The 14,904-nt window shown below is 37.9% G+C and overlaps 1 protein-coding gene across 1 annotated transcript in view; it reads right to left on the bottom strand.

The window, feature by feature from the left end:
- Positions 1–14,904, bottom strand: part of FREM3 (FRAS1 related extracellular matrix 3) — a 79,147-nt gene that overhangs the window by 37,755 nt on the left and 26,488 nt on the right. Inside the window, exons 3-4 of the mRNA XM_056562881.1 lie at positions 4,012–4,158; positions 652–882 (exon numbers count right to left, since the gene is read on the bottom strand). Coding sequence (XP_056418856.1) covers positions 652–882; positions 4,012–4,158 — 378 coding nt within the window. The remainder of the gene's footprint in view (positions 1–651; positions 883–4,011; positions 4,159–14,904) is intronic.

The raw sequence follows: 14,904 nt of genomic DNA, 5'->3' as shown, positions 1-14,904 counted from the left end.
TGCCAGTAAATCATTCACATACACTTCAAAGGTCAGGAGACACATTTACATTTTGAAACTTTTCATGCTTGTATTCATGAAGATTAATGCTATAATAATAGTAGGAAGCCTCAGGTTTATTTATTAGTCTACTGAATGGTTAACACTAAGGGTCTATTCACAGTGCGGAATTTTGCCTCAAATTAAAGCCCATAGACTTCTATAGGATTCTACACTCCCATTCACATTTCTGAAATTCCAATAGATTCTGCTAGAAGTGTGTGTATTTGAAGCGGAAATTCTGCCGTGTGAATAGACCCTAACTGTTTTTGGGTGGGTTGGTTCCAGACTTTTTGGCTCAACCTGTTTAGGTTTCATACTGCACAGTGAACGGCATTTTCATGTCTGAAAATAAGGACCAGGTATACTTCACAAAATAAGCCTCTGTTCTGGCCATAACAGTTATAGGAGGTGCTGCATACATTTATTGAGTGCAAACATGAAAGATTTTTATTTCCTCTATGCAGTTATGAACTTGTGACACATTCATTTATGCTAGATATATTATCTCCGATCATCAACACAGTAACAGACAATTATTTTCTATAAATGATTATTGGGGGTTTATTCTATCCTTTCAGATTTTCACATTTATATTACTGGCATACATACCATCTCCAGGATCCACAATCTCAATATTGGCCTTATTGGGGAGCTCCAGTGCTGCCATGACAGGTTCAGATAGTATTATTTGGAAAGTCTCCGATTCCTCATATTCGTCATCAGCTATTATTCTGACTCTCCATGTAGCTGTTGTTTGACCTGGGTTGAACTGGACTTGCTTCTGTGTTTTTCCTTTAAAGTCTTTGTCTGCAATTGCTGCCCCATCCTTTGTACTAATACCTTCACACAGAGAATTAACACAAGCAGTTAAGAGTTGATCCTTCAAAGAAACACTGAATAAGATGCAAAAAAAAAAAACCCTTCTGTGTGGCCTGACCAAGAGACTCTGACATGTAAAGAAAGCTCAAGAGGGATTTATACTAGAGGTTCCTATCCTTATTTGTTGTTACCCTGTTACTTTAATAGTAGTAGTATCTCAGTGGGATATTGATATAATTGCTGAGGATCCAAAGATCATGTTGGCTATATTAAAGTAAAAAGTCATGACCCGTGATGATAAGGGTTTCATGTCACTCTTGTGGTGCACCTTCTCAAGTTTTAACATGCTCTGATGACCTTACTAGAGATGAGCGAAGTTACAGTAATTCGATTCATCACAAACTTCTCGGCTCGGCAGTTGATGACTTTAGCCTGCATAAATGAGTTCAGCTTTCAGATGCTCTTGTGGGCTGGAAAGGTGGATACAGTCCTAGGAGAGAGTCTCCAGCCCACCGGAGCACCTGAAAGCTGAACTCATTTATGCAGGCTAAAGTCAGCAAACGCCGAGCTGAGAAGTTCGGAATGAATCGAATTTCTGTAACTTTGCTCATCTCTAGACCTTACTGTACTTATCTGCACTCTTGAGGACTCTCTTGAGGACTAATTCAGTACATTATTACATAATTTAAATCAGTATTCACATCAGTAAGATATATCACTAGGATATGTTATAAATCTCATTATGATCAGTGAGAGTTTAGTGGGCAGCCCGGTGGCTCAGTGGTTAGCACTGTTGCCTTGCAAGGACAGCATCTACAAGTTTGTATGTTCTCCCTATGTTTGTGAGGGTTGCACTCTAGTTTCCTCCCACACTCCACAATACTGATATGTAAATATAGATTGTGACCCCCAATGGGGACATGGACCAATTTGAGAGTAAAGTACTGCAAAATATGTGTTTGCTATATTAATATAGAATTACTAATATTAGGGCTTAACATCTGTGAGCCAGAGAACTAGAGACCTTTGTGGTTTTCTCCAGCATATTGACACCCCTGTTCACTATTGTGCAGGAAACTATAAAAAAAAAGCAGGGGGACATTATGGATTGCTTATTAAGTGTTGTGACTCCTTTATTGTAAAGGTGGGCATTCACAAACAGCTATTTCTCCCAACCTTTTAATACAGAATGCCCAAACATTCATGTTTTCTCTATGGGGAGGGGTAAGCCACAGCCAGACAGCTCTGGCACTGTCTTATTCCTTCCAGAAAAATAAGATCAGGCAGTAAAAATCCATCCAACACATCTGACCCTTCTCTTAACTGACATAATCTGTTGGGGAGAGTCAGGAGGCCACCATACAATTTGGACAGGTTGGCAGGTTCATCCGAGTACTGACTTTAAGCACCTTAACGATTGGTGGGGATCCTGGCAGACAGACACTCAGTGATGGCACAGCCTAGTGATCACTCCCCTCATAAATACTATGAGTTTGCTGTAATCTTTAATAACTCCTGTTAGCCAAACCACACACTATTTTTGTGATATTAAGGAATATTTTATCAGAACGTATTCTTCTTCTGTCTCCTGATATAACCTTACTTCAGCTGTATGTTCATTTTATCCCACAGCTCTGCCATCAATCTGTAATGTGGTAAACTGAGTATGTTGTAAATGTTCTAGCAAGATTTCAGAGGTATTGGGTTACTGTGAATTGTCTGGGAAAATGAAATGCAAAAGACTAGGAGATTGACACTGGAGATTATATGACGCTTCAGTTGCTCTTTACAAGTTCGAAATAGCTTGTAAAAATGTAATTTTGGCAATGTAAGAGAGAATAACACAAGTGTTTTGAGATGTGGTGTACATCTTAAAGTTAAATTTAATGTTCAGAAAAAAGTTAGTATGATATGTAACTGTAGGAAATATAAAAAAATATCTATGTATCATTATCGATACTGCTGTGAATGATCAAATACGTACAGATACATTGTAAAATGGGATTGTCAAGCCTTCTGTAAATAAAGCCTACTCACTGTATAACACAAGATATGCTTCTATGGAATATACTTTAGGGGGGAATTGACCAAGACTGTCATTTCACACTCTGGTCTTAAAGGAGTACTCCACCCCTAGACATCTTATCCCCTATCCAAAGGATAAGGGATAAGATGTCTGATCGCGGGGGGTCCCACCACTGGGGACCCCCCGCAATATAGCATGCAGCACCCACCTGTTTCTGCTCTGGAAGCGCTGGAGGGTCTGGGTCCCGACCACCGGAACGGAAGTCCGTGACGTCACGACTCCGCCCCGTGTGACGTCACGCCCCGTCCCCTCAATGCAAGTCTATGGGAGGGGGGGAGGATCATGCTGGATTTAATAGGAGGTGCACATTTCTTAATAAACTCAGGGGCTTCTAAGTCTGCCTTTGTGACAAACATCAGAAATCTATGCCAGCTCAGATCTATCATGTCGCCCTTCCCCTTTGTGTAAAACTAGGCCCCCTTTGCTCCAAGTGCTTCCCACTTGGTGAGCACAGATTATCAAAAACTCCCCAAAAATCTCGGGGTTTGTGTACATTTTTTTTTACTTTTTCCTGGTCAAGGCCAGTTGCAGATTAAAAGAGATCACCTCCCTTCCATTTTTGCCACCTCTGCTTAGTGTCAATGATTGGAACAGAAATCATTTACAATCGTTCCTGACATAGTACTGCTTACGCAGAATAAATCTATCTTCTGATATCTTTGGTTTTTGTTAGTTTGGTTGTTACATAACTGCTCTTTATATAATTAGTATATTTTACTGACATAAAAGACTAACAAAAGTAAGTATAAAAATAATATATATTTAGACCTTATTGAAGTCAGCAGGGAAAAAAAGAATACTTTGGTTTAAAATAAAAAATGCATCATAATTTTGTATCATGTGTACAAAAACTAAAAAGACATGCATATTCATAAGCCCTTCCCATTATAGAAGAAAAAAAAACACCTCATAACTTTCCTGAGTGAACCTGGTATGGGGGGAAATACAATCAGTGGTAATGTGTCCGTACTAAATAAAGCTCACATAAACGAAGTCCTCTGATATCAAAAAAGATGCAGAGAAAAAATTTGTGTTTTCAACTTTAAATTCATGTAGATACTTACTGACAAATGAAGTTTCTCCAAGATATCCCCTACGCTTTAGGGTCACATCTAAGAATTTGGCATCTTCATCTATAGTATATTGATTTCTCTCCAGGGAAATCCAGGCCCAGTTAAGACGAAATAGCTGACTACTCAGTTTATTGCCGCCTAAAATGAAAGAAATACAAGGAAAAAACTATAGTGAACTAAACATTTTCAACTGTTTTAAGAGATTATAAATATGTAGTAAAATAGGAGTACATGGACTCGGTGCACTACATTCATATGAATAAAAGAAAATGTGTGTTGAGAATATAATAGACTAATCTATTTCACTTCATTAAGTGTCTTAGATAAAGTGATTTGGTTCAGATGGGGTCAAGCATGTGTGGAAGCAACCAAGTAAGGAGTACAAAGACAAAAGTGTCTTTTCTACAGTCAAGCATGCTGGTGGAGTGTCATGGTCTGGGCCTACATGAGTGCTGTTGGCACTGGGGAGCTACAGTTCATTGAGGGAACCATGAATGCTAACATGTACTGTGACATACTGAAGCAGAGCTTGACCCCCTACCTGCCATAATCCCCTAAGGAGACTGGGCCACAGGGCAGTATTCCAACATTAAAACAACCCCAATGCCACCTGCAAGATGATCACTGCCTTGCTAAAGAAGCTGGAGGTAAAGGTGATATACTGACCAAGCATATCTATAGACCTAAACCCTATTGAGCATCTGTGGAGCATCCTCAAACTGAAGGTGGTGGAGCACAAGAAATGGAGGAAGACTCCAGTGGCAACCATGTGAAGCTCTGGTGAACTCCATACCCAAGAGGATTAAGGCAGTACTAGAAAATATTGGTAGCCACACAAAATATTGACACTTTAGTCCCAATCTGGACATTTTCACTTAGGGTGTGTTCACTTTTCTTGCAAAGATTTAGACATTAATGGTTGTGTGTTGAGTTATTTTGAGGGGACACAACATTAAACACTGTTATACAGGTTGTGCACTCACTACTTTACATTGTAGCAGAGTGTCATTGCTTCAGTGTTGATACATGAAAAGATGTAATACAATATTGACAGAAATTTGAGGGTTGTACTCACGTATGTGAGATACTATACATAACACTCCTTCCCACTACAATAAAATAAGGAGAACAAAAGTGGCCTCTTGGAAAGATCACAGCACAAACTATGCCACTTACTTACATGGTGGTAAGGACATGGACTCCACTGGTGTTATCAGGAGACGTGATATCAAAATATGTTGAGGGACCACTGTATATGCGATGTGCATTATTTTTTCCCATCCTCCATTTTCAGGCTCATGTATGTTTATTCGGAAAATACCATTGTACTATATCTACACTGTACAGGGGGAGATTTATCAAAACCTGTCCAGAGGAAAAGTTACTGATTTGCCCATAGCAACCAATCAGATCTTTCATTTTTCAGAGGCCTTTTCAAAAATGAAAGAAGCGATCTGATTGGTTGCTATGGGCAACTCAGCAACTTTTCCTCTGGACAGGTTTTGATAAATCTCCCCCTGTGGATAGGAAATAACTCCTGCCGCTGGGTGCTGGGAATACCCCTTTCATGCTGCTGGACCATGCAAATCTTCATGCAGCATGACCCAGGTTTATCAAAAGGGGCACACACTCTATTAATGAGTCTGCCACCAGCTGAAAACGCAGCCCAGTCATAAAATCCTCCATACTCAGCCCTATCTGTGGTATAAAGTGGCAAAGGAACTTCCTAGATATTGAATGCAGCTAAAATGACATACTTTTAAATGCATTCACATCACAAAAATGCTAAAAAGATAGAAATGCTAGAAATATAGATAAAAAAGAAAAGGTACAAGCACTTCAGCTCTCACAAATCATGTAGAAATACATTTCTACACTTGTACACATTTGATGGAATAAACACCCTTTTCTATACTATTTGGGAGTGCTGCAGCGAATTAGACAGATAAATAGATCATCTGCTTTACATCGATAAATGTTTTCTTTTTAGATACACTAGTGTGGTGCTATTTTTGAAGATCAGTTGATCATGTCCACCCCATGTTTATATCTATAGGTATGTTAACACATTAAGTAAGTCAAACACAAAAAATTCATCTCATCTTCATGCATTGTACTGTAATCCACAAATCTGGTTGCCTTAATAGAAGGATATGTATTCCCAAAGCAGAGGACCAATTAGAGGAGACCTCATAGGACTATTTCACAGAAAATGAATATTACCTTTTAGGATTTATAAAATTAAATTTTTTATTGTTTACTATTAAAAAGGTACCAACAGAAGGATGGTTACCTATATATACCGCAATAAATCAAACAACAAACAAACAATACAGTGATATGGGCAAATGTGTATATAAGTAAGGCGATATTAGGGGGTGCTACTTAGATGTAAGGTATATAATGATTAGAGGGCCAAAAGATAGGGAGGCTCCTAGGGGATGGGGACTAAGGAGATGGTGCCCACCCTAGACTATAGAGCCCCCCTCACTGACCCTGCCTTTTGAGGGACCCATCTTCTTAACAGGATGGCCTCAACCATGGTGATGTTCCCTCCCTGCACTGGAGAAAATAATAAAGTTGTTTGTAATGGATACAGTGGGGATCAAAAGTTTGGGCACCCCAGGTAAAAATTTGGATTAATGTGCATAAAGAAGCCAAGGAAAGATGGAAAAATCTCCAAAAGGCATCAAATTACAGATTAGACAACAAAAGTTCGATTTTATTTCCATCATTTACACTTTCAAAATAACAGAAAACAAAAAAATGGCATCTGCAAAAGTTTGGGCACCCTGCAGAGTTAATATCTTGTACTGCCCCCTTTGGCAAGGATCACAGCTTGTAAACGCTTTTTGTAGCCAGCCAAGAGTCTTTCTATTCTCGTTTGAGGTATCTTTGCCCATTCTTCCTTACAAAAGCTCTTTCCAGGTCTTGCCTCTTGCCACTGTCTTGCCTCTTGAAAACGCTGTGGAGACAGCGAAACATGTAGAGGCGGCAATATAGTGTTTTTAAAGCTGTGTTTGAGAGTGGATTATAGGTTGCTGCAGAACCTTTAGTGTGGAGGTCTTTAGATCCCACTTGTACCGAAATTATCCCTCTCAGCACATAATTTTTTAATCATTTTTTCTGGGATTATCTTTTATTCATTGAACATAATAAAAGTTATATTTTATAAGGGGAATAACAAGAGGTGTTTTGCACCCTGGGCTACGGCCCTAGGGTTTGGATAATACTTTCCAGGTCTATCCATAGATTTTCAATTATGTTGAGGTCAGGAGATTGTGAAGGCCATGGCAAAACCTTCAGTTTACGCCTCTTGATGTAATCCCCTGTGGATTTCGAGGTGTGTTTAGGATCATTATCCATTTGTAGAAGCCATCCTCTCTTTAACTTCAGCTTTTTCATAGATGGCATCAAGTTAGCATCCAAAATTTGCTGAAATGTTATTGAATCCATTTTTCGTTCTACTCGTGAGAAGGCCAGTGCCACTGGCTGCAATACAACCCCAAAGCATGATTGATCCACCCCCATGCTTAACAGTTGGACAGAGGTTCTTTTAATTAAATTCTGTTTTCCTTCTTCTCCAAACGTACCTTTGCTCATTCCGGCCAAAAAGTTCAATTTTAACCTCATCGGTCCACAGAACATGTTTCCAAAATGCATCAGGCTTGTCTATATGTTAATTTGCAAAGTTCAAACGCTGATTTTTGTGGTGAGGACATAGAAGAGGTTTTCTTCTGATGACTCTTCAATGAAGACCTTATTTGTACAAGTATCTCTTTATAGTGGAATAGTGTACCACAACTCCAGTGTCTGCCAGATCTTTCTGGAGAGATTGTGCAGTCAAACATGGGTTTTGAATAGTTTTTCTCACAATCCTGCGAGCTGTTCTGTCTGATGTTTTCTTGGTCTTCCAGATCTTGCTTTAACTTCCACTGTTCCTGATGACTGCCATTTCTTAATTACATTCCAAACAGAGGATATTGACATCTGAAAATGTTTTGCTATCTTCTTATAGCCTTCTCCAGCTTTGTCAGCGTCAACTATTTTCAGTTTCAGATTTCTAGACAACTGCTTAGAAGAACCTATGGTGCTGATTGTTGGGGCAAGGTCAGATGAGTCTGGGCATTTAAAACCTTTGAGATTGACATCACCTGGTCTTCCCAGATGATGATTGAGAACAATCCATGACATCGGCAGGTCTCAGCTTTGCAAAGGGGGCAGTGCATGCTATTAATTCTGCAGGGTGCCCAAACTTTTCCAGATGCCATTTTTTTGTTTTCTGTTATTTTGAAAGTGTAAATGATGGAAATAAAATCTAACTTTTGTTGACATATCATAAGAATGTCTAATCTGTAATTTGATGCCTTTTGGAGATTTTTCCATCTTTCCTTGGCTTCTTTATGCACATTAATACAAATGTTTACCTGGGGTGCCCACACTTTTGATCCCCCACTGTATGGAGGATGGGATATAGTAGCACAACCCCAAAAAATTTATAAATAAATATTTTTTATATACACCGTGATGGTGAACAAACAAAAAAGGGATAATTTGTTAAGAATAAAGAGCAAACTGCAACCCTAATAGATGTCGGGTGCAGAGCAGAATATCCCTATAAACTCTAACAATTTTCCCCTGTTGGGTTAGTAAACAGGTTCATCAGGGACAGGGATATGGCTCAATGGTTGGAAGGAAAATAACATAGGGTAACAATCAATTGTACCTGGTCTGTGGCCACAAAGTATGTAACATGTTAGAAATTTTCCACTACTAATGTATAATGATATAACACAGACGATGGTTAGATAATAACAGCCAGGTTATCAATAAGAACCCCTAATATATATCCAGCACACCAATAGCCAGAATATGGGTGTTCAACAAATTATATCTACCAGAGGATATTGATGAATGTACAACCTCTATTCAGTTTTATTGATGAATGTGCAACCTCTATTCAGTTTTATTGATGAATGTGCAACCTCTATTTCAGGCATAGAAAGCAACATGTGCATGCCAAAAAAAAGATATCAAGCTAAACACATAGGACAAACAATCCTCTTAGGGCCAAACACAATGGAGCAAAAATATTCTGCAGCAATAATAAATACGCTGCAAGCTGAATGTACAATAGACTAATATGATAATATCGATAAGTCTATTTAGGGTCACTGAGATGTAATAAAATCAATAAAATAGTGCCCCTCTCCCAAAATATATGTATTTCCCCTTTATATCCCCTTTTGTACATAAAACAGAAAAAATGCACATATATGGTATCGCAATGTCCATAACGACCCAAACAATCAAATAATTTCATAATTTATCCCGTTGAACACTGTAAAAAAACTGCCATGATTGAGGTATTTTGTTAATTCACCTCCCAAAAAAAACGAAAAAGAAAATTATCCAAAAGTTATACGTTTTAAAAAATTATACCAATAAATACCACATGTTTTCCTGTAAAAAATGAGCGCTAACATAGCACCATTATAATTTAAGAAAAAAAAAATTCTTATGGCAATGTATTAAAAAATATATATAAATTAGGTAACGCTGTTATCATGCAAACCCACAGAATAAAGCTATAATGTTATTTTTATCCACGTGAACGGCGCAAATTTAAAATGCAAAAACTAAATGACAAAGTTGCTGTTTTTTTTTTTTCAGAACAAGAAAGGAGTTCATAAATATTAGCCAATAGGATATATGAACCCCAAAAATGGAGGCATTAAAAATTACGGCACTTGGAAGGAAAAAATGGAAAAGCAAAAATTAAATTTGCTTTGGCATTAAGTCCAAAAGGCATGCCAGGGAAAGGGGTTAAACCAATGTATAGAAAATGTATTATTATGTACATATCCTGATATTGTGAGGTCACAGCTATACATTGGTTTCCATAACTACTATGCATTTTAGTAGAAAGTGAAAAACCCATCTAGACAATAAGGTTATGAACAGCTCAAATTTCTTTAAACAACCCTCGTATCTAAAAATGGCCTATAGGAAAGTATTTCTACATGGTACAAACTACTATCTAAAACATATATATATATATATATATATATATATATATATATATACCACTAAAGCTAACACACATATTTGGGATTCCTCCTTGAGTAAAACAACTATTTATACACGAGCAAAGTCATAAAGAACACTCCTTTCCTTACATCACTCTCCCTGAGTCTATAGTATGTCTCCAGATGACATCATCAGAGGCCACCCATGTTAGAACTGATGATAGCTTACCTCTTGAGTGATATATTGTATTGTATTAATGGCTCTGAAAACAGGATCTTTGGAAGTGTTCTTAGTACTAGAGGCCATGTCACAGCCCGATATCCTCCTTGTTGTTCTACTAGGATTCAGCACAATGCTAAATTAAACAAGCAGCAAGCATGGTCTTGCAGGTTTAGAGGATGTCTTAGGGCAGTTGACAGGTACACAACACAAGATTAATGAGAGATACTCCACCAAGATGTTACAGTTAATATGACTGCTGAATGGTCTCCAGTTCTTAGTGCCTCATGGTCTTTCCAATGAGTCTAAAACCAGGAACAGGAACGTCAGTATGAAATATTGTATTTGGAATTGGGTTCCTTTCAAGATGACAGATCAGTAGATTGGCACATGTCATAGGTATAATCACAATGTAACAATTAGTTGGTTCCTGACTTTAATTTCTAAGTACGTATGCCTATTTAATAAATTATGGTATATTTGAATAACCTGATATACAATGGAGATAATTTTTCTTTTATGGCCATTAAAAAATGGCATTATTATATTCATCTATTTAAATGAATAAATATATCTAGACATAAACTATACAAATGTTAAAATGTGCATTCCTACTATATGGATTTATTAAAAAGGACTCCTATGATTTGTCATTATAGACCTTAATATGTAAGTCTCTTTTTTCTTTTATTCACCCACAATACAGTAACTTGCACCGCTATGTCTGTGGTGGGGACCTACAGTCTTGTTAGTCTTTATCTTCCTTTCCTATCATTAAAACACTAGAACTAAGAAGCTGGGGCTTAGTAATGCATGGGCATTACTAAGGGAGCAGTTGACAGGGCATGTGTTTTGCTATGCGCCAAAGGAGTCAATGATAAGCCATACTTCATTGGCCAGGGTATTAAGATAGGGCCACAAATGGAATATTTGGCCCAACTGAAGTAAAACCTGGGTTACCATGGAGAGATATAGTGCAATGTTAGTGACAACAATACATTTTATGGGTACACATATGAAATAATGTGCTATATGAAAAAAAAATGTTACACTAACATGTTGGTAACCAAAGCTGTGTCATCAAATGACACTATTAATATATGATCCACTTTGTATGAGGTTAATTATTTACTTTGTGAGTTTACACAGGACTGTCATTGTGACTTCGATTCATGCCATGCTCGATGTCTGCTTACTTTAAGCACAGCGCTCAAATCACAGGAGTAATAATGTGTAGGTAAAGAGATAATAGAAGTGGGCATCTTACAATGCAAGTATGTTCACCCTCTACTTATTTACTAATGTCCTTCAAAGCTCACCAAGGGCAACATCTGCAAAGAGTTTGTATGTTCTGCCCATGTTTGGGTGGGGTTCCTACGGGTACACCACTTTACTCCCACACTCCAAAAACTTATTGTGATCCCATTGGGTGACGGGGACCAATGTGAGTGAACAATCTCTATTCCATGCTGCAGAATATGTTAGCACTATACAGTCATGGCCGTAAATGTTGGCACCCCTGAAATGTTTCAAGAAAATGAAGTATTTCTCACAGAAAAGGACTGCAGTAACACATATTTTGCTATACACATGTTTATTCCCTTTGTCTGTATTGGAACTAAGCCAAAAAAGGGAGGAAAAAAAGCAAATTGGACATAATGTCACACCAAACTCCAAAAATGGGCTGGACAAAATTATTGGCACCCTTAACTTAATATTTGGTTGCACACCCTTTGGAAAAAATTACTGAAATCAGTGGCTTTCTATAACCATCAATAAGCTTCTTACACCTCTCAGCCGGAATGTTGGACCACTCTTCCTTTGCAAACTGTTCCAGGTATCTCTTATTGGAATGTGGCCTTTTCCAAAAAGCTATTTTAAGATCTCTCCACAGGTGTTCAATGGGATTTAGATCTGGGCTCATTGCTGGCCACTTCAGAACTCTCCAGTGCTTTGTTGCCATCCATTTCTGGGTGCTTTTTGACGTATGTTTGGGGCCATTGTCCTGCTGGAAGATATTGGACGCAAACCCAGCTTTCTGACACTGGGCTGTACAGTGCAACCCAAAATCCCTAGGGTAATCTTCAGATTCCATCATGTTTTGCACACATTCAAGGCACCCAGTGCCAGAGGCAGCAAAACAACCCCAAAACATAATTGAACCTCCACCATATTTCACTGTAGGTACTGTGTTCTTTTCTTTATAGGCCTCATTCAGTTTTTCGGGAAACAGTAGAATGATTTACCAAAAAGCTCTATCTTGGTCTCATCTGTCCACAAGACATTTTCCCTGAAGGATTTTGGCCTACTCAAGTTCATATTGACAAAATGTAGTCTTGCTTTTTTATGTCTTAAAATCTTATTTTTCCACAATTTTGAAAGGGTGCCAATAATTTTGTCCAGCCCATTTTTGGAGTTTGGTGTGACATTATGTCCAATTTGCTTTTTTTCTCCCTTTTTTGATTTAGTTCCAATACACACAAAGGGAATAAACATGTGTATAGCAAAACATGTGTTACAGCAATCCTTTTCTGTGAGAAATACTTCATCTTCTTAAAAAAATTTCAGGGGCGCCAACATTTACAGCCATGACTGTATAAAGAAAGGAATTATTTTTAATTTTTTTTAATAAAGTGAGTCTGAAGCAGAAATATCTAGACATAAAATCACTAGACGATGAAATTGATTTTCACCCTTACCCTTTGAGTCAACTTCTGATACTACTATACTTATGGTAGTTAATCATATTCTTTAAAATGAAACACAATAATTTAACACTAAATCAAAAATGTTGTACAATCACTGGAAATGCTTTGTGCTGTGCAGGGTGGTCAGCAAGGCTTTACTTGGAAGCCAAAAACACTCATTAGAGTACATCTTCCTGATAATGTCATTTTGAAATCTCCCCAACTCCCAAGGTCCTTAGCTGTGTAAACTTCATTTAATTTGAGAGCATTGTTAAGCAAATATAAGGGACAAGAACCAAAGTTTACCTTAAAGGGATTGTTGGTTTAGAAAGCATACTCAAATACCCTCTTCTCGAGTCAATGGAGGGTTTCCCCCATTCTGGACCCTCAGTGATTGGCAGATATAGAGTACAAAGAGCATTCCTCTTCCTGGATGACTCTACATGTCTGTACACAGAGAGACCATTGAGTTCAATGTATAATTTGTATAATTTTTCATTTCTCCTGTTGTGGTGTTGCAGGCCAAAGCAACACTTGGAGCTGTATAGCCCTACAGAGAACAGCATATTATGGGATAGGGAGGTCCCAGTGTGATCATTTTTTTTATCAAAGGACCATTCCATCAAAAAGGTATTTTTCAATATAAACAACTTCTTTAACAGGCATCACCACACTATTCATTCATCCTGCCAACAAAGTACTAGTCAGTGAGTTGTACTATTTGTCAAGTTATGAAAAAATCCATATTGAGCTGCATATTAGTTATTACAGTTTGTGGGAAAGTTGTTATTATGGTTTCCAGTCCTGAATTGCAAAATTGCCTAATTCCTAGTTATGCAACGATTACTAGAGCAGGGGAATCCACTGACGTAACACCTTCATTGTACTACTATATAAAGAGGCTGTGAGAAAAACTGCTGGAGAATTCACATGGGAATTATAATTTTCTTTTTTTCCTTACAATGGCTGTCAGAAGCTTATTCCTTACCTTGGAACAGCAGACTCACAATGACACTTCACTACTAATTGTATGTATGCCTAATTACGACCATGTAGCTTTAGCTGGGTGGCCGGCACTAAAATAAGCTTCTTAGACTCCAGTTTGATGGGGGTTCGGAATGAGTCTGAAATACTAATGAGTTTTCAGCCAAGTGTAATAGATTCATTGGAGTGACAGGAATGTAATTCCTTTTCAAAATAATTACTCTGATATGTGACATTTCTGTTCTATGGAAAGCAATAGCAACAAGCAGGAATTATCAGTATGTGTAGTAATACACTGATTACAAGTGTTACATCTTGTGTTCCTAGAGATATGTCTCTTGAAGGGTGTCCAGATAAAAAGCTAAACAAGGGTTGTCCTGCTGCTGGACCCCCTAACATTCAGCTGATATAAGGGGAACCTATAAGCAAGCGCTAAACTCTCTACTGTGCGACCATAGGGAAAATTCAGCTTTTCATCATGCCTATTTAATTGGCTATCCATGTAACTCATGTAACTGCTTTCCACCTTTGGAAGGTTAGAATGGGGGGACACCCTTCCCAAATCAGCATGCACCAATAAGGTATTTGAAAACAACTTTTAATGTAATAATGTGAATGTTAACATGATTGACATGATTGTTTAATGACATGACTGTAATTATAATATTGTGTGATGAGAGACTAAGGCAATGTTCACACGGCGTACAGTTTGTGGAATGTTCACCCAGAAAACCGCTTAGAAATTCACCGCATTCATAGACAGCAATACATTTTTATGCGCATTCTACTAAATAAATCCCATCAGAAACAGTGGGATTCTGCTGCAACAGGATTTCCAAGCAGAATTTTTTCACCGGATTCTGTTTGGATATTCCTAAAGGCCCTTTTACTTGGCCAACTATTAGCTGAATGATAGTTCCAGATAGCTGCCCAATGGCTGACATCACTGTTGTTCAAATAGAAG

Source organism: Hyla sarda, chromosome 1, assembly GCF_029499605.1.
Source record: "Hyla sarda isolate aHylSar1 chromosome 1, aHylSar1.hap1, whole genome shotgun sequence".
Classification (NCBI taxonomy): Eukaryota; Metazoa; Chordata; class Amphibia; order Anura; family Hylidae; genus Hyla; species Hyla sarda.
This window is presented reverse-complemented; position numbering and strand designations above follow the sequence as displayed.